Source organism: Ochotona princeps, chromosome X (genome assembly GCF_030435755.1).
Source record: "Ochotona princeps isolate mOchPri1 chromosome X, mOchPri1.hap1, whole genome shotgun sequence".
In the NCBI taxonomy this organism is placed as follows: Eukaryota; Metazoa; Chordata; class Mammalia; order Lagomorpha; family Ochotonidae; genus Ochotona; species Ochotona princeps.
The window spans coordinates 9,109,248-9,128,756 of NC_080865.1; the positions used below are offsets into that span (position 1 = coordinate 9,109,248).

Genomic DNA, 19,509 nt, shown 5'->3' on the forward strand with positions numbered 1-19,509 from the left:
CTCTTTGAAGCCCCACCTGCGCATCTCTCAATCACAGGAGCCTACATCCCCTCCCCCCGCACCTGGGCTGGTATCATGAAACCGCTCCCCTTCCCAGGCACATATGAAGTCTGGCAATGTGGAGGAGTGCTCTCTCTCTCTTCCCACAAACACAGGATGGAAGGCAGAAGCATTTCTTTCTCTCCCATCTTTCCCATCCCATCCCCACCACCCTAAACATGGCCCACATGGATCTGTGATCTCCACATCTTTTAAATAAACTTTAATAATAAAAAGATCCTTGGTATTGGGACAGTGAGTACGAGAACAAGCAAGGAATAACAGCATGTGAAGGGCTGGTGGGGAAGCGATGGGATGTGAGGTCCTGGATTGTAGAGTCTGGGCCAGCGGGCTGGGGCAGTAGACAGCAGAGGAGCAGGGGCTGCAACTCAGTCATCCCATTCATCGTCTTCATCCTCATCACCTGCCTGGTCCTCCCCTTCATCTAAAGGGAGACAAAGATTCAGAAAGATCTCTGGTTTGAGTTGAAATTAAGACAGCATTATCAAAAATGGTTAGTCTGGGGGATGACATTATAGGGCCCAAGTTGTGGCACAGTGGGTTAAGCTACCACCTGTGACACTGGCATCCCTTAAGGACAATGGCTTGAGTCCTAGCTGTTCTACTTTTTTCCCTCAAGATGTATTTGTTTAAAACTTAGCGTTACACAGAGAAGCAGAGATGGAGAGGGAGAGAGAGATCTTTTATCCACTGGTTCACCTCTCCCAAAGTGGCCACAATGGTGAGGGCTGAGACAGGCTAAATGCAAGAGCCAAGAGCTTCATCCAGGTGTCCCACACAGGTAGCAGAGGCCCAAACACTTAGGCCATGTTGTACTGCTTTTGCTAGGCCATTAGCAAGGAATGGGAATTGGAGTAGCTGGGACACAAACCAGCACCCATGGGGGATGTAGGCAGCCACTTTACCCACTATACCATAGTGACAGCTCCAGCTGTTCTGCTTCTGATCTAGCTCCCTGCTGATGTGCCTATGAAGGCAGCAGAAAATGGCCTGAGTACACAGGCTCCTGTCACCCACATGGAAGACCCAGATAGTTACAGACTCCTGGCTTAGGCCTGGGCCAGCTCCACCTATTGCTGCCATCTGAGTAGTAAACCTGCAGACTGAAGACCACGTTGTGTGTGTAACAAAAATTTTTTTAAAAATCTATAAAAATAATTTACAAAAACATGGTTAGTCAGGATACTGTTACAGAAAGTGTGAATGTTTACCCATTTGTTACTTAATATGGTAAGTGTAAATGTTATTAGTGAATATGGCATGATTTATTATTACCTAATGGTGGGTTAATGGTAATGTTTTGACTCATAAGGAAGTTAATGACAATACTGCCAAAAGATAAGGCTTGTTTGTAATGCTATCACATAACTGATTTGCATTAACCTTGTGGATACACTTTCTTTTATTGTCAAAGTTGGACTTAATTGTATTATTGTCCCATGACAGGTTGAAATTACTATTATCTTTATAGAATGTGTGAAGACAATATTGTTGACACATTAGGAGGTTAACGTTAGAATTATTGCAAAAAGATGAAATCAGCTATACTTCATTATGAATTCATGTAAAGCTGTTAGTACAGTAAGTTAAAGTTAATACTAGTATCAAAGATGGGGTTCTTCAAAATATTATGGTTACATAGTGGGCTGAAGTCAATAGGACTGAATACATGAGGTTAATGTCGTGGAAACACCCTGGCAATAATATTAATCCTGTTGTCAAAGATAAGAGTTCTATCATGGTCATTTACTTTGTCAACGTTAACATTAAGGAGACTGAGCTAACACTCTTAAAGATGCTGTTATTAATGGAAACAGCTAATGTCTTGATTGATATGGACTGCTGGGGATGTTTGATGGCCAAGGTTAGGCCTGGAAGCCAGATTCCTGGTCCTGGCAGAACAGGCTCACCTGAGGAGTGGATGGCCTTGCTTCTTTTCTGCATCACATGCATCAAGGCACCCACCAGTCCCTCGGCAGACTGTGGTGGTGGCTGCAGGGCTGAGCTCTCTTGGACCCCAGGAGTCTGCAGTGAGGAAGGATCAGAACTTCTCAACCCCTTCGTCATAGTTTTTCCTCCCATGCACCAATCCTCTTCAAGGCTCTCCACCCATCTGCTAACCTTAGCATTCAATCCCCAAAGCCTGGCACCCACATCAGTCTCAGTCTCAGTCCACCAGTATCCTCCCAGATCCCCTAATTCTTCATTGTTCAAGTCCTCACCTTGTTCAGCTGAATTCCCTGCCGGATTTGATCCAGAAGTGCCCCCCGACCTCCTCCAGAGACCACGTTGCCCCCAGACAATGGAGCAGGAGGAGGTGGGGGAGGCAATGGCCCATCCCCAGAGCTAGGGGGTGGTGGTGGTGGTGGAGGGGGTGGAGGAGGTGGAGCTGGTGGTCCCCCAGCTCCAGGCGGTGGAGGGGGTGGTGGTCCAGAACGGCCAGTAGCTGGAGGGGGTGGTGGTGGAGGGCCCCCTCGGCCTGGGGGTGGGGGTCCCCGTGGTGTGGGTGGGGGTGGAGCACCCCCTAAAGGGACAGGGGGTAGTGGACCAGAACGGCCCTTGCTGCCACCCACAAGTGGGGGTCTGGGAGGCTGGTTTCCTCCTCTGGATGGTGGTGGGGGTGGCTCTGTGGGGGTGGGAGAAATAACACACAACTGTCATTATTATTGTGTTCTTGCAATACAATTCTGCCCATCTGTAAAATGGGTCTGCCACCCCACCTCCGCTGACTGATGAACTCCCTCATTGTACAGGGCATTGCATGAGGGCTGGGTGGCTTCACAGCCACCAGGGCTGAAGAAGAAGGCTAGGTAGAGAGGGCTCTCACCCTGGCGCCTCATCTCCTGTCTCACGGCCTCCAGTCCTCCCTGGTTCTCGATGAAGTCGTAGATCAGTTTGGAGGTCTCTGCATCGGTGAGCTGAGCCTCACTGATTCCCGCCCTGGAGAACAGGCTCCGCAGATCAGGGTCGAGATTGTTCACCTGTCCCGGAGGTGGGCAGGGCAGAGGAAGAAGGTGTGGAGGGAAGGGATAGGACTGTCACAGGTGCCATGTTGGCCAGGGTGGTGGGAAGCAGTGGGGCTGGCTCTGGGCTTTCAGTGAGCTCTATGAAAAGGCAGGTCAGCGGGATCCAGGGACACTTGGGAATTACTCACGTCAAATCCGTGCTGAGGGTCCCACCCCACGTGGCTGACATGTCTGGAGGAGGTGAGGAGAGGACAGTGAGCCCCTCTATCCTCCCTTCCCAGGGAACCCTCATGCCCTCTCCTCCTCGGACATCTCCAGAGAGGCCAGGACGCATGCCTGAGTCGGAATGGCTGAGTGAGGTGAGCAGTGGAGTGGGGAAGTGGTCCGTGGGTGGGGACACACATCTTCCCCTCCTTCCACCCTCTCCACACTCAATCACTTGCTCACCTGTCCATTCCCATCCATCCTGATGGCTACACACATCTGCCCTCTGCCATCAGCCCACACCTGAGCCACGCCTACCATTCATCCACCTGCCCACCAATCTGAGCTCACACACAGTTGTCTAGGCACCCAGTCATCCACAAATGTGCCCCTGCTTTTCCTCCTGCCACTCATTTCTGTACCCATTTAGCCACATACTTCTGTTCACTTACCCACTAAACTGTCCATTCATCCACATATTCAACCACCTGTCCACCTCGATCTACCTTGCTGGTGAACCAATCAACCTGCTTATCAGTCTGTCCCCACACTCATTCACTCAGCCATCCTACCCACCAACTTTCACTGAACTGATTAAGCCATCCATTCAACCACCCATTCATTGATTCATTCATTCATATTTCCATCCTCCTACCTTTGCACTCACCACCTCATTTACCATCTCATTTACCTTGTCTACCAGCCTACATAGTTTGGAACTTGGGTAATGTCAGAGAGGTGCCTGGGCTACAACACTTACAGAGGCAGCATGACCCTGAGGGCAGTTGCCTCCTTGAATTCCATGCTGTGCACCTCGTTTACCTCAGTATAGTCCCTTCCTTGAACCCATTTGACAATTCTTCCCTCCACCTAGCTTTTCACCTGTTCATAAGTGCCTTACCCACCCCTGGGAATCTGTGGGACCACTGGGGAGAGGCACTTACTTGAATCCACTGGGTGCACCAATATCAGCTTTGCTGATCTTCTTCTTCCCAGAACGTTTCTTATCAGCTGGGCCAGCACTAGGTGCGGGGAGCCCACGATACCGTGAACTCGTGATGTCAGGATTCTGGATGTCCACTGTCACCAGCCCCACAGACACGGGGCCACCTGGTGGGCCTATGCAGAAAATAGGGTGATGTAACTGGACCATTGACCCACTTACCTAACAAACAAAGTATACAAAGGGGCAGGAAGCAAGAGAACTGTTGGGAGAGGGAGAGAGAAAAATAATGATCGCGAGGGAATGAGTGAGGGGGCCCAAGTGGAGTCAATGGAGAGAAATGAGTAGATCCCTTATGCACCTAGTCTCCCACCAAGTACCCACCACTCAAAGATACAAAAAAGAATCAGCACTCACCCCCTTGGTCTCCACCTGGGTGTGAGGGCAGGGGTGGGAGTCCCCCTCTTCTTTCTGGGTAGATGGAAAGGGCAGGGGCTTGCCACAGGCTCCTGGGCAAGCCCTCTTCATCCCTACTTGTTCTAGAAAACTCACCGTCTGTGACTGGTGCTGGTGGTGGTGGTAGCTGGCGTCTGTCTGTAGAAAGGGATCAGCGGGGAGTGAAACCATGGAGGGGAATGCAAAGTGTGGGAAACCTCAAAAGCCTTACCCCCCTCAAGACCTCCTCACCTCCACTTTTCCTCTGATTCCTTTTCTGGATCTTTTCCTGCACCAGGGCCCGGAAGGCCTGGGCCTCGCCCTCATCGGCAAAGTTCAGCCCCGCTTGGCAGTCCTGCACGTGCCTCAGGGTCAGTATGCCCCACCATTCCAACCTCCTCCCCATGCCCCTTGATGTATAGGGCTTGGTTGATTACTTACATCTCCAGCAAAGGTGTGGAAGAAGGGAGTGGGAGTGGAGTAGACGAGTTGTGAGTACAGCTCCTGTTCCCAGAGCAGCCGGCCAGCCTGGAAAGGTGCAGGGAGGTAATGGGGGGCACACCAGCACCGAGGTACCCTCTAGCTGGGTGACAGACTGTTGTCATCTGGGCAGGGGCCATGCTGTATAGGCTTGGGGCTCTGGAGTCTGATTCAGGAGACTTGCTCTCAGCATCAGAGATTTGAGGGTCCAGGTGTCAGAATCAGAAGGTTAATACAGAGTCTGTGTACCAGACTCTGCTTTGGATGTGAAGGTGTTGTAGAAGTGGTGTTCAGGACTCGACATGTGGGACTGGGTCTAGGTTTGGAAAAATGTAGGACTCCAGACCCAGGAAACTGAGATTCATACACAGCCTTAATCCCAATCCTGGGCTGCCCCAGCTCTGTGGCAGGTTGGACTTGGGCAGTAGGGTTGAGACTTGAGTTTCCTGACATATACACTTGGCAGGTGGGGGAGGATTTCAGCCAAAATATCTACAATTGTGGGTCCATGAAGCTGACGTAGACCTGTGGAGTTTGGTCAATAGTCGATGGCCTTGGCATCTGGAAGTGATGTCAGGATCTTCCTTATTTGTTTGAGTAGTTTATTTATGATAGTTTAAAAACATTTATTTACTTTTATTGGAAAGGCAGAGTTACACAAAGAAATAGAAACAGAAAGATCTTGTATCCACTGGTTCATTCCCCAAATGGCTGAAGCCAGGAATTTCTTCTAGGTCTCCCATGTGGGTGCAGGGGCCCAATGACTTGGACCATCCTCCACTGCTTTCTCCGGCCATTAACAGGGATTTGGATTGGAAATAGAACAACGGGGACTAGAACCAGCATCCATATGGGATTCTGACACTGCAGATGGAGGCTTGTTTTGATGGGCCACAGTGCCAGCACCAGTTTGAGTAGTTTTAAGGTGGACTTTCTGCGGTACATGCTGTGGGATTAAGAAGACTGATTTGGAGTTTGAGAAGTTCAAGACTCAATGGACTCTTCAGGTCTGGGGTCTATGTAGCAGGCTTATGACTTAGGTGCTGAGCAAACAGCTGGGGCTCACGAGTTTTGATGGGGGCTTGCTGAGATGCAGCATGCTGAGCTCTGAATGGATGAGAGGCTTAGGCATAAATACAGTGCTTGGTTAGTTGAGTTTGGAGACCCAAGTGGCCCTGGAGAGTGGCTTAATATTTGAAATGGAGACTCTGGGGGTCAAGCCATTGAGAGTTAGAAAGGCAATACAGGCTTTGAGATCTGGGTGAGTTGTGGTTCTTGGGATCAAGGGTTTGTTTGCCGGCTGCTCCAAGGGCTCAGAGTTCATCACGGAGATCTGGCTTTGCAGACAGGGAAGTGCTGTGAGGGGCGGGGCTCACCTGAAGGCCATAAAGGCGGATGAAGTAGGACTTCTGGGGGTTGTCCTTCACGAAGCACACAGCCCCACAATGCTCCTTGGTCCAGTGCTCAGCTCCAGGGGGCAGCGCTAGGTACAGCTGAACAACTGCAGTGGCCAGCGTCTGCCAGAGAGAGCAGGGCAGCCTGGTCAGGACCAGCTGGAAGGTCCTGGAGAGCCATACCTGGCCCTTCCGGGCCTGTGGCTGTCATGGAGGAGACATCGAGCTCTTCCTGGGATGGGCGAACAACGACAAGTGGCTTCTAGGATGGGAGATATGGGAGAGGAAGAGAAGGCAGGGAAGATGGAGAAGGAGAGAGGAAGGCTGGAGAGGCTGAGGAGCCAGGAGGGAGAGGAAGAGAAGGAGGGCGGGAGGCAGAGAGCGCCAGGGGATCCCCAGCTCACCCAGCACTTGCGTCCCAGCATCTCGAAGAGTCGCTGGTTTTCATGGTCCTGAAGGAGGCTGGAGGGAATGTTCTGCTTTGGCTCAGGTCCTCCCCGAACCCCGGGCCTGCCTCCCGCAGGGCCCCCACTCATGGTGCCTTCTGCCCTTGTCCTCTTGGCTGGGCTCAGGGTGCAGGGTAAGAACTTCCGCAGTGAGCAAAGGAACAGGAAGTGCAGAAAACCACAGGGGAAACAAGTCCTGCAGGGGCCCCCCCACGGGGCCTGGGCTCCTCCTCCCTGACGGCCCACCTTGGGGTCCTCCATTTTACTAGTCAGAACCATCTGTTTTGCTAGCTCGGGTACCTCTCCTACGGTCTCATTCTCTGGCACCCACCTCTCTCTGACTAGCTCAGGCCTTCCTCCCTCTGGCTGGCAGGAAGAGCTGAGCCATCTGCAGCACCTCTGCAGGGCTGGCTGGGGTGAGGAGGAACCACGGGGCTGGGAGGCCTTTCTCTGCCCCAAGGCACCAGAGAGGCCGGGGCCCAAGCCCAGGCCCCTGGTGCTGCTGGGCAGCGCCATCAGCACCTTTCCTGTTCATTCCAGCGCCAGCCCTAGTCTGAACCACAGAGCTTGCATTCCCCTGGCTCACTTCTCTCACCCTCACCTCCTGGAGCTCCTAGTGCGCTTCCCGCCACTCAGCCTTTCTACTTTTGTTTTTATTTGGCTTATTTTATTTATTTGAAAGGCAGAGTGACACAGAGAAAAGGAGAGACTCACACAGAGAGGTCTTCTATCCCCTGGTTCTCTCCTCAAAGAGCCACGGCAGCCAGAGCTGGGCCAGGCCAAGGCCAGGAGGCTTAAACTTCACCTGGATCTCGCTTGTGGATGCAGTGGCCCAGGCACTTAAACCATCTTCTACTGCCTTCCTAGGTACATTAGCAGGGAGCTTGAATGGCAATCTAGCACCCGGGACTCAAACTGAAGTTCCCATATGGGATGCCAATATTACAGGTGGTGGCCCAATCACACTGTGTCACAGAGCCAGCCCCTCAGCTCTTTGTTAAAAGAAAGGAACTTTACAGCATATACAAATGCCTGAACATCTTATTTAGTATTTGTTGCCTTTTAAACTTCAAAAATTTATGTCTTTGAAAGATAGACAGAGACCTCCCATCTTCTGGTTCATTCACCAGATGCCTTCAGAGCTGGAGTTAGGTTAGGCTGAAGCATGGAGCCAGGAACTCAGTGTGGGTTGCCCACAGAGGGAGCAGGACCCCAGCACTTGAGTCATCATCTGGTATCCCCCAAAGTGCACGTCCGCAGGAAAATGATATCGGAAACAGAGCCAGGGCTTGAACCAGGCACTCTAATATGGAATGTGTGTGTCCCAAGCCACATCTTAACTGCCACACCAAATGCCTGTCCTGAACCTTTTTTTAAAAAAAAAAATTTATTTTAATTTTTATTGGAAAGGCAGATATACAGAGAGGAGGAGAGATAGAGAGGAAGATCTCTTGTCCGTTGATTCACTCTCCAGGCGGTCGCAACAGCCAAACTGAGCTGATCTGAAGCCAGGAAACTGTTCCAGGTCTCCCACGCGGGTGCAGGGTCCCAATGCATTGAGCCGTCCTTGACTGCTTTCCCAGGCCACAAGCAGGGAGCTGGATGGGAAGTGGAGCAGCCAGGATTAGAACCGGCGCCCATATGGGATGCTGGCCGCGTGCAAGGCAAGGACTTTAGCCACTAGGCTACTGTGCTGGGCCCTTGAACCTTTTTTTAAAAAGCTTTATTTGGGCCCGGCGGCATGGCCTGGCAGCTAAAGTCCTCGCCTTGCACACACCGGGTGCCTATATAAGATGTTGGAATCTCAGTCGGGGAGGCTTAACCTGCTATGCCTCAGCATCAGCCCACAGGTTGGGTCTCAGTGCATGCACTCTGCTCCATCCCGCCCTCCCTGTTGTTACTGTTAGCTGTTAGAGCAGCAGCTGTCTTGCCCACAGCAGTGGCTGTTCATTACCACTGTTGTACAGTATTCTATAGCATGTACTCGTCATTTGTTTATCCACGGTCTCATGGTTACAGATGGTTGGCCTGTGTTTGCTCCTTGTGGTCTGGCGCAAGGCCACCCGGTGTTCACTCAGAGTCTGCTTGCAAACTGTCAGCGAGCAGAACTGGAGGCTTGAGAGGTTTGCATATCTCGAACTTTCCCAAATAATGCCAGACTGCTTCCCCACCTGAGTGCTAGCTCAGTCACCATGCCTGCTAGTGCCTGTTTGCCCACCCGTGAAGCAGGCCATTAGGGAGGTACTGAAGTCTCAGGTGCAGGAGTAGTTGTTTTGATACTTAGGAGGCCAGGGGTGTAACTGACATTTCCAGGTTCCCTACAGGCAATATCCACGGGGAGTGAGGAGAGCCTGCCAATCCTGGGACACCCCTGTGGCAGTCCTCACCAACAGGTCCGAAGTCACTTTCCTAACTCGGGAGCCAAAGCCCCATCTTATAATGCAGTGGCAGTCTCCATCACCTTGTTCCCTCATGACTCCGTTTATGGCATCCTCAACTCACTGAGCTTGGAAGGTAGTTCCAAACTTTGTGGAAAACTTGGATTAAAAGCTAAGTTCATTTGGCGGGGGGAAAAAAAAAGGAATAAAAAATCCATATATATGAGGAAGGTTTCCAAAAAAAAAAAAAAAAAAAAAAAAAAAAGGTTTATGGCAGGGAGCCAGTGCAATGGCCCAATAGATTAACCTTTCAATTTCAAGCAGGAGCATATTGGGTACAAGTTCCTGTCGCAGCTGCCCCCCTTCTGATCCAACTCCCTGCCTACACCTGGGAAAGCCGCAGAGGCTGTCACCTGCACCCATGAAGAAGATCTGGAAGAAGCTCATGGCACAGCTCTGGCAGTTGTGGGCAGTGAACCAGTAGATGCAAGATTTTTCTCTACGTAAATCTGGTTTCCCAATGAAAATAATTATCTTAAAAAAGGCTTATGAAAGTCATAATATAAAAAATTACACTGGGAATCTGACACTGGTTGACTCCCAAAACAGCAAAAAAAGCCAGGACTGCACCAGGCCAAGCCAGGAGCCAGGAGCCCAACCCTGGTCTTCCACGTGGGTGAAAAGGGGTCCAAGTACTTGAGCCATCGCCGGCTACCTTCGCAGGCACACTAGCAGGGAGCGGGATCACAGGGGAGCAGCACTGACATGAAGAAGCTCCAATACGGGATGCTGACATTCCAGGCCACTTCACCCGCAGTGACACCACATCCGCCTCTCTCACATGTCGCCATCCACCGCATCTGCACCTTTGTCACATGTCGCCTTCAGCCCTTGCTTTGCTGCCCTGGTGTCAGCGCATGCTGAGGTGACAGCCTCAAAGGAGATCTGGGCTCCAGGTCCTTCAGACAGTTTGAAACCCAGACCAGAAACCTCAGCCAGGTTCACTGGCTGCTCCCAGCAGGGGCAGGTCCCATGGCAGGCAGTGTCCGATGGCCAGAACCTGCAGATCTACCCGACTGTGGAGTGAAGCAGCGGGCACCGGGAGCCAGGCTACACCCACTGACGCCCACCTCGTGGTCCAGAGAACAGACCTGCCCAAGCCCCCAGGGCTCCCCAGATGCAGAATCACTTGCTGTGCACACCTGCTGCTCACCTGCTTCTAGGAAGACATGGCCCACAGATCCTGACCCCACCATCCAACCCCAAGACACGGGGTGCCCTGTACACCCTGGGCATCACCAGCTAGTGGAGCCCACGGACAAGTGTGGGCATGCGGAGGTGCTACTGCTGCTCCTGAAGACCAAAGTGAGGCCAAGAGGGTGACATTTACATTAACACACGGTGCTCTCCTGACTGCCACAGCCGCCGCACCTGCAGGGGTGCTTCCTGGGGACAGGCCCACCCAGAGGAGGTCCTTTCCCAAGCCCAAGACTCAATGCTCCCTTGAATAGGAAGCATCGGGAGGCCTGAGGTTATGAGAAGACCAAGGTTAATCCCTGTCAGGTGATGAGGGCAGGACTTGACAGTCATGGCTGTGAGTTGTGGTCCTTTTATGACATAGGTGCGTAAGCTGGATAAACGGGATTTCATCCCTTCAGTCTAATCTTCCTTCCCCCAGCCCTTCCTCTATCAGATATCCGGGTCTTAACCGCCATTGGGTGAGGGTCCCACACCAAACCCATCTCGGAGCTTTACCCTGTGAGGCTGGCCACTCTCCACCTATGACTGGCTGCTGGGGTCTCCCCTCCGGCCTGAGATGTTACACAGCACAGCGTCCCCTCACTGCCCCATCTGCAGAGGGACACGGGCTTGGCAAGCTGACCTGTGACACCCCAGGGACAGCAATGTCCCCCAGTCCCTGCACTTGCAGCTCTCGGTCATTCAGTGTGTGTTCACACCAGTGACCCCAGGTGAGTGACCCCAGCTGTGTAGCACAAGTGTGTGACCCCAGTAGCTGTGTGTGACCCCAGCAGGTGTACGGCCCCAGGTGAGTGGCCCCAGGTGAGTGACCCCAGTAGGTGTGTGGCCCCAGGTGAGTGACCATAGCAGGTGTGTGGTCCCAGGTAAGTGACCCCAGAGGTGTGTGACCACGTGTGTGACCCCAGCAGGTGAGTGACCCCAGCAGGTGAGTGACCCCAGCTGTGTGGTCCCAGGTGAGTGGCCCCAGCTGTGTGATCCAGCAGCTGTGTAACCCCAGGTAGTGACCCCAGGTAGTGACCCCAGCTGAGCGCCCACCCACTCCTGGACTAAGGCCACCGTCTGCACTGGACCACGCGGGCACGGGGGAGAACGCAGCCATGGAACCGTCCACCCGGAAGCATCCACCTGAGAGGACGGCCACCTTGGAATGTACCAGCACGTAGGGGAGAGAGAAGGAACAGGCGGGACACAGCCTCGTCCCGCACCGAGAGGCTCCCGCCCGTCCCGAGCCCCACGTCCGTCCTGGTGGATGAGAACAGACGCGGACGGTCCCGGATCTCCGGCGGGGCCGCGGGGCCTCTCCGACCCGCCGTGTCGCCCTGTCCCCCGACCCGACACCTCCATGCTGCGCCGGCCCTCCGCGCAGGCTGACGAGCCATTGGCTCTGAGCGGGCGCTTCCTGGGCTCTGATTGGTCGGTTCCCAATTCTGGCCCCAGCGGTGCTCCGTAGGGTCAGGCCGCGGGAGGAACACAGCCCCGCCCTCGCCCATGTGCACTGCCTTCCGATTGGACAGTGCGCTGTGGGCTTGCGCATTGAGGCTGGGGTGGGCGGGATGGTCTTGGTTCAGGTGCACAGCAGGAAAGTTCGCCCTTAAAGGGGCAGCACGTGTAAAGTTTTGAGGGGACTGTGAGCTTCTGCACCGGGGTTGCGCCTCCCCTGTAACTGTGGGAACTAGCCCACAGGGTTTTCCTTCCTTAGGTCAGTGAATCTGAAGTTTACTATTCTCTCATTCTCGGAACGGAGAGTTGCGTTGAGCTTGGTTCCCATGGGCACCTTGGGTTTGGAATTCTGGCGGGACCGGAAAAAGCGAGCAGCCCGAGTGCGGCTCACTTGCGCTGTGGCAGTTAGAGAAAATCAGTTCTGACATAAAGGCTGCAGGTTTGCTAGCAGTCACAAGCCCCATGCGGTAGAGAACGTTTAGAGGGAACGCGTTTTGTGGTTCTCTGTGCCTAGCGATTGACCACATGCCATGTCATACACCCGGTAGGTGATATAACCGATTGGTGTGAAATTCTGCAGATTTATATTCCTCGTTGTGTTTGAATTAAATAGGGGGATGTGTTATGTGCATCCAAGAGTGCATTCGCATATGCATTAATCCCTAAAGGCAGTCACTATGATGCCCGCGTGCAAGAACTTTATACAGAGCTGTAGGTGTGCTGTGTGACCAATCCCTAGAAAGTACACTTGGGTAAAGCACAGAGGCTGAAAACACAGCTGGCAAAAGGGCGGAATGAGCTGGAGTGGGAGCTGAGGTGGGGCTGGGGAAGCTCAGATCAGCAGAAGGCAAATGTGGGGAGAGCAGGGATGGAGCCATCATGAACCGACGGTGGAGGTGTGAATGGTATTCCCTTTCAGGAGGTCTGGAGTGCAGTTGAGCTCTACCACTGGCAATGGAGCCATGACGTTGCAGAAAAGTGGCCAGATGCATGGCTGAATTGTGTTTGTGTTTTAGTGTTCTGTGGAAGGTAGAATTTGTGAACAGATTTAGCTGAGCAGATGTGTAGCTATAGCTATAGATATAAATGTCCTGGACCTGACGTGTGGTAAGCTAAGACTCCAGTCGCCTCGCCAGTGCCCATATGTGCGCCTGTTAATGTCCCGGCTGTTCCACTTCTGATACAGTTCCTAAAATGTCCTGGAAAAACAGCAGAGGATGTCACAAGTCCCTGCACCCTTGTGGGAGACCTGGAAAAATTTCCTGACTCCTGCTTGGGAGCAGCCCAACTCTGGCCAATGCAGGCATTTGGGGAGTGAACCAGTGGATCAAAGATCTCTGTTTCTCATTCTCTCTGTAAATCTGCCTTTTTGGGCATGTTACAGTAGCCTAGCAGCTAAAGTCCTCACCTTGCATGTGCCAGGATCGCATATGGGTGCTGGTTCTGATCCCGGCAGCCCCGCTTCTCATCCAGCTCCCTGCCTGTGGCCTGGGAAAGCAGTCGAGGACGGCCCAAAACCCTGGGACCCTACACCCACAGAAGAGACTTGGAAGAGGCTCCTGGCTTTGGATTAGCGCAACTCTGGCTGTTGTGGTTACTTGGGGAGTGAATCAATGGATGGAAGCTCTTCCTCTCTGTCTCTCCTCCTCTCTGTATATCTGACTTTGTATAAAATAAATCTTTCAAAAACTCTGCCTTTCAAATAAAATATACATATATGTAATTATATATCTCTGTGTGTATGTATTTATATTTGCATGACAGAGGGAGAGAACAGCTTCCATCATCTGGTTTACTCCTCCAGTCACCACAGCAGCCTGGGCACTGGCTAGGCTGGACCACAGCTTGGCCCGGAACCTGCAACTCCCTATAGGTTTGCCACACAGGCACCGGGGTCCCAAGCGCTTGTCTCGGCTGCTGTCTCAGTTTTGATGGCAGGAGCTGAGGTGAAAGCCAGGCAGCTGGGTGTCAGAGACCTTCTCCAGTAGTGGTGCCTGTTTTCCGGGCTCCAAAGCGTTCCCGTCAAGTGAAAAGCTGGAAGCTGTTATTTCATACAGCGTAGGAAAGAGGTCGTAATTCACGATCAGAATGAATCTTCAGCTGCGAGTGTTTGCCCCACTTTGCCCCAGCAAGTGATACTCTGGCTGGGAAGCCCACAGGTAGGAGCTGTGATCCAGGTGTCTCCTAAGGGTCTCCCATGTGGGCGCAGGGTCCCAGCATTTGAATCAGCCTCTACTGCTTTCCAGGACACAAGTAGGGATCTGGATCAGAAGTGGAGCAGCTGGGGACACAAGCTGGTACCTATGTGGGATGCTGGCAAAACAAGGTAGCAGATTTGCCTGTTTAGCCATCATGCTGGCCCCAATACTGCCTTTAAGTAAATATACTTTGTTGAAAATATTTTTTTAATGTACCTGGGGTTTTATTGTTCTTCAGGTGCAGTAGATCCCAGTAGATCGGGAGGTGATGGCCATGGAAGAACTGGTTGCACACAGTTCCCAGAAGCAGGACCATGCCAGGACCAAGCAAGGCTAGACCAAGCATGCCAGGACCAGCCAGGGAAGGTCTGGGCTGTGGCAGGAGGCAGAGAGAGGGAGGAGGGAACGCATGAGCAGAGCCTTTAGTGTGTTTTAGTACATGAATGGGTGAGACAGGGTCAGTGGGCCAGGCAGCTTTGGCATTGGATGGTGTGGATCATTTTGGTAGGCTATGACGTCCCTAGTTATCTGGTCCTTGGCCCTGGGTTAATTTAGGACAGGCCGAGGGTATTGCCTTTGTATGCATCATTAGAAAAAAAGAGATGATTGGTTGGTTTCATATCAAAGACATGTTCAAGGTCACGTTGTTTCCCGTATCAGGGAAAGAAGTCCTGGGAGGAGCATCCTCTCCAGGATTAGCTAGGCCCCAAGATGTCAAGGCATTGTAAGATACACAGCAAAGAAAAACAAACATGGGCCCAGCAGCGTGGCCTAGTGGCTAAAGTCCTCGCCTTGGACACGCCGGGATCCATATGGGCGCAGGTTCTAATCCCCGCAGCTCCACTTCCCATCCAGCTCCCTGCTTGTGGCCTGGGAAAGCAGTTGAGGACGGCCCAATGCATTGGGACCCTGCACCCGCGTGGGAGACCCGGAAGAAGTTCCTGGTTCCCACCTTCGGATCGGCGCAGCACCGGCTGTTGCGCTCACTTGGGGAGTGAATCATCGGATGGAGGATCTTCCTCTCTGTCTCTTCTCCTCTCTGTATATCTGAGTTTGTATTAAAAATAAATAAATCTTTAAAAGAAAAAAGAAAGAAAAACAAACATGAGACAATGTGCAGCACCCAGAACTGGAGCATCACCCAAGGAGGATAGCAGCATTGCAGACAGCAGCTTAATTGGCTGTGCCACACCACTGGCCCCCAGTATGTTGCATTTTCACCATTGGAATGAGTGTGTAGTAGTGTCTGATCATTGTTTGAATTTGCAACTGGTTAATGGCATAGGATGTGGAACCTTTTTTCATGGGCTTATTTGAAACCTGCATATCTTTTTGGAGGACATACATGGCTAGGTCTTTAGCTCAGCTCTAATGTGCAATGTTCCTTTTTTTGTTGTTGTTGAGGTTGAAGCGCTCTTTGCCATTTTGGAGAAGTCTTTATGAGCTGTGTGTTTTGCAAATTCAGGTATCTTCGTCTGAGCTGTGGCTTATCTTCTGTTTCCCTTGATCCTTTCTATATATGAAAGGGAAATGAGCAACTTCTGGGCCATGCTTTGTGGTTAGAGCAAGAGCAACATGTGTGCAGGGGCAGGATTTGGTGATGGGGAAGGGGTCCATGATCAGTCACCTTGGATTTGAATTCTAGTTCTAACTCTTACTTGCTGTGGGAGTTACTGAAGCTCTCCCTCCCTTACTCTCCTCAGCTTTAAATGCATACCGCAGACCAGTGTGGTGGTGTTTCAGGGTAAGCTTCCACCTGGGATGCTGGCACCTCGTATGAGGGCTGATTTGAGACCTGGCTACTCTGCTTCTGTTCCAGCTCTGTGCTAATGTGGCTGAGAAAGTAGTGGAGGATGGCCCAACTGCTTGGGCCCTGCACCCACATAGGAGACCTGGAAGAAGCTCTGGGCTTCTGGCATGAGCCAGCAGATGAAAGATGCTGTGTGTGTGTTCTCTTTCTGTAACTCTACCTTTCAATAAATAAGAATAAATCTTGAAAAACAACGCACACCTCAGTGGAGAGCATGCCCAGATGCACATGGAAGACATGACAGCCAGCTCATCTCTGACAGCAGAGGACGTTGAGTGCCTCATCAGAGGATGAAAAGCGGAACAGATCGGACAATTCTTTTGGCCAAAGTTTGCAACATGTTCCTGTGCCTAATGTTCCTGGATGCCCTAAGGTCAGGTAATAGACCTTGTAAAGATTTCCTAAACCCTGTAGCAACGAAACTGACATTGTCTTAGATCAAAACCACTCAAATAATACCCTCCCGGAACACTCTTCCCCACAGCAGTCTCTAAGGCATCATCAAGTGACCATCCCCCTAAGCCTCAGTGCTCACCGAGTCTGACAGGAAGGAGTGGCTCCCTCCCCTCCCCCACCCTGCCTCACCCCAAGGCAGCAGAAGCTGGAGCATAAAAAAAGAACTGAATCACTTATCCATTCAGCTTCTTCCACACCTTGACCCTCCCCATCGTAATCAGAGGCCCACATGGGTATGCATCCCTCTCAACTATGCAATCAGTATTTTTAAGTTTAATAAAGAAAAAAGATTTAAAAACCACAGCGCCCACCTCATAGGGTTGCTGTGAAAACGAAATCAGCATAATACATACAAGTTAAAGCCTTCAACACTTATTATGAAATTATTTGATTAAAACAAAAGATGCAGTTTGTAAAGTTTGTAGAGATGTGAGGGAGAAGCCGTGCCGGACAATTCTTACAGGAAGGGCATGCCTCAGTGGCTGTTTGAGATCCATCTGCATTGCACAGCTTCACTTAGATTTGGCGGAAGTCTCATCCAAAGCACTTGAACTTTTGTGACCCGATGCCTGTCCCGCATGTTTAGAATGCCGTAACACTCAGAGAATTGCTCTGTCTGCAGTGTGCACGATAGAGCCATATGCTAACTTATTAGGGGGAAAGTGACAAAGGCCTGAACTGACACCTCCAAGCTCCTGCCACTACTTGGCTGTTTCCCTCTCCATCAGTGATTTGATAGACCAGTCCCCATCTCACAAGTGATTGACTTACAATTTTCCAACTTTACAGTGGTTTGAAAGCAAGACACAGCCACTAAGAAGTGACTTTGACTGTTGAATTGTAGTCTTAGGCCAGAGGTATATATATTTTTTTAAGATTTTGTTTTTAATTACAAAGTCAGATATACAGAGAGGAGGAAAGAGAGAGAGGAAGATCTTCCATCCGTTGATTCACTCCCCAAGTGAGCACAACGGCCGGTGCTGTGCTGATCCAGAGCCAGGAACTTCCTCCAGGTCTCCCACACGGGTGCAAGATCCCAAAGCATTGGGCCGTCCTCGACTGCTTTCCCAGGCCACAAGCATGGAGCTGGATGGGAAGTGGAGCAGCCGGGATTAAGGCCAGAGGTATATTGCCATCCTCTTTCATTTAGCATCCCATCAGTCCTGTGGTCATGGAGAGCCAGTGATACTCTACAGTGTGCGCTATTGCTGCCTCGGGATGTGCTATGGGTTAGAGATGCTCCATGCATATTTGGGTTATGATATTTTCTCTTTTTTAAAAAATTTATTTTATTTTTATTGGAAAGGCAGATAACAGAGAGGAGGAAAGACAGAGAGGAAGATCTTCCCTCCAATGATTCACTGCCCAAGTGACCCCAACGGCCAGTGCTGCACCAATCCAAAGCCAGGAACCAGGAACCAGAAACTTCCTCCAGGTCTCCCACACGGGTGCAGGGTCCCAAGGCTTTGGGCCGTCCTCAACTGCTTTCCCAGGCCACAAGCAGGGAGCTGGATGGGAAGTGGAGCTGCCGGGGTTAGAACCAGCGTCCATATGGGATCCTGGCATGTTCAAGGTAAGAACTTTAGCTGCTAGGCCACTTCGCCGGACCCAGCTTATGATATTTTCAATTCACAATGGGTTTATTGAATTCCAATGCCACAGCCAATGGGGAGGGGGAAATCTGTTAGGAAGACTGTTATATTGTTCAGGGCTGAGGATGGATTTAGGCACTAATATTTTCTGTTTTCTTTTTCTAAATGTATATTCATTTGCTTTTATACTTTTTTGTTTTTTTAAAGATTTATTTATTTTTATTACAAAGTCAGATATACATAGAGGAGGAGAGACAGAGAGGAAGATCTTCCGTCAGATGATTCACTCCCCAAGTGACCGCAACGGCCTGTGCTGTGCCAATCCGGAGCCAGGAGCCAGGAACTTCCTCCAGGTCTCCCATGTGGGTACAGGGTCTCAAAGTTTTGGGCCATCCTCCACTGCTTTCCCAGGCCACAGGCAGGGAGCTGGATGGGAAGTGGAGCTGCGGGGATTAGAACCGGCACCCATATGGGATTCCGGTGCATTCAAGGTGAGGACTTTAGCTGCTATGCCATGCCGCCGGGCCCTATTCATTTGTTTTTATTTGAAATTCAGCTGACACAGAGAATCATACAGAGAGAGCACAAGAGGGAAAGTCCTTTTGCGTGTTGGTTCAGTTCCCAGATGCCTTCAACATCTTGTGTCTAGTTCACATTGAAACCGGAAGCTGGGACCCCCATCCAGGGCGCCCACATTGCTGTATTTTGCTGTCTTCTCCAGGCTGCCTGTCAGCACCAGCTGGATCCGAAGCACAGTAACCAGGACTCAGGTGAACACTCCAGCATAGGATCTGAACATCCCAGATGGTGAGTGGGGAAGCAGCAGAGGATGGCACACCCCTGCATCTCCATAGGAGAGTGGCATGCGTTGCAGGTTCCTGACTTTGGCCTGGTCCAACTCTGGTCGCTGAGGCCATCTGGGGAGTGAACCAGTGCATGGAAGATCTCTCTGTTGCTCTGTCTCTCTCTAACTCTGTATTTCAAAGAAATAATAAATACATCTCTGGGAAAAAGAAAATGCAGCACACTGACAGCACCAAGTGAAGCAACAGCAACTTCCACTCAGTGCTGACAGGAATACAAAAAGGTCCAGTCACTTCAGAAGACAATTTATTCTAAGTACCTGCCGTTTTGGTAAGGGGCAAATTACCGGAAGAATGAAAAGATGAATGGACATCAGGGCTTCTGGGAGCAGGAGGGTTGAGTGGGCAGAAGGCAGAGGGTTTAGGACTGGGAAGCTACACTGTAGGACACCACAATGGTGGATCCAACTCACTACAAGCCCATCAAACACACAAAACACACTAAAGCCCACTAACCACGCAGCAGTGAGAGTGAACCCTAATGTAAACTCACAACGCTCGGCGATAATGCTGTGTCAGGGGAGGCTCTCAATGGATGTACGTTTCGGGAGAGGGAGTTGATCATGCAGGAGCCTGAGCAAGCA

General features: G+C 51.3%; 1 protein-coding gene across 1 annotated transcript; it reads right to left on the reverse strand.

Moving 5' to 3' along the window:
• Nucleotides 1–247: 247 nt before the first annotated feature.
• WAS (WASP actin nucleation promoting factor) lies at nucleotides 248–7,077 on the reverse strand. Its single transcript, XM_004587896.2, has 12 exons — nucleotides 6,887–7,077; nucleotides 6,465–6,605; nucleotides 5,050–5,136; nucleotides 4,861–4,963; nucleotides 4,726–4,767; nucleotides 4,591–4,644; nucleotides 4,175–4,349; nucleotides 3,215–3,257; nucleotides 2,888–3,041; nucleotides 2,283–2,686; nucleotides 1,971–2,085; nucleotides 248–484 (listed from the first exon to the last, which is right to left on the reverse strand). Exons 1-12 carry the CDS (start codon nucleotides 7,016–7,018, stop codon nucleotides 429–431), a joined length of 1,506 nt encoding a protein of 501 aa, XP_004587953.1. The 5' UTR covers nucleotides 7,019–7,077; the 3' UTR covers nucleotides 248–428.
• Nucleotides 7,078–19,509: the final 12,432 nt, after the last annotated feature.

Coding starts and splice junctions, on each gene's coding strand:
- WAS (XM_004587896.2), bottom strand. CDS start 7,018: ATGAGTGGGGGCCCTGCGGGAGGCAGGCCCGGGGTTCGGGGAGGACCT. Junction 4,768..4,860: donor GAATCAGAGGAAAAGTGGAG/GTGAGGAGGTCT, acceptor CCCTTTCTACAG/ACAGACGCCAGCTACCACCA. Junction 3,042..3,214: donor ACCCTCAGCACGGATTTGAC/GTGAGTAATTCC, acceptor CCTCCGGGACAG/GTGAACAATCTCGACCCTGA.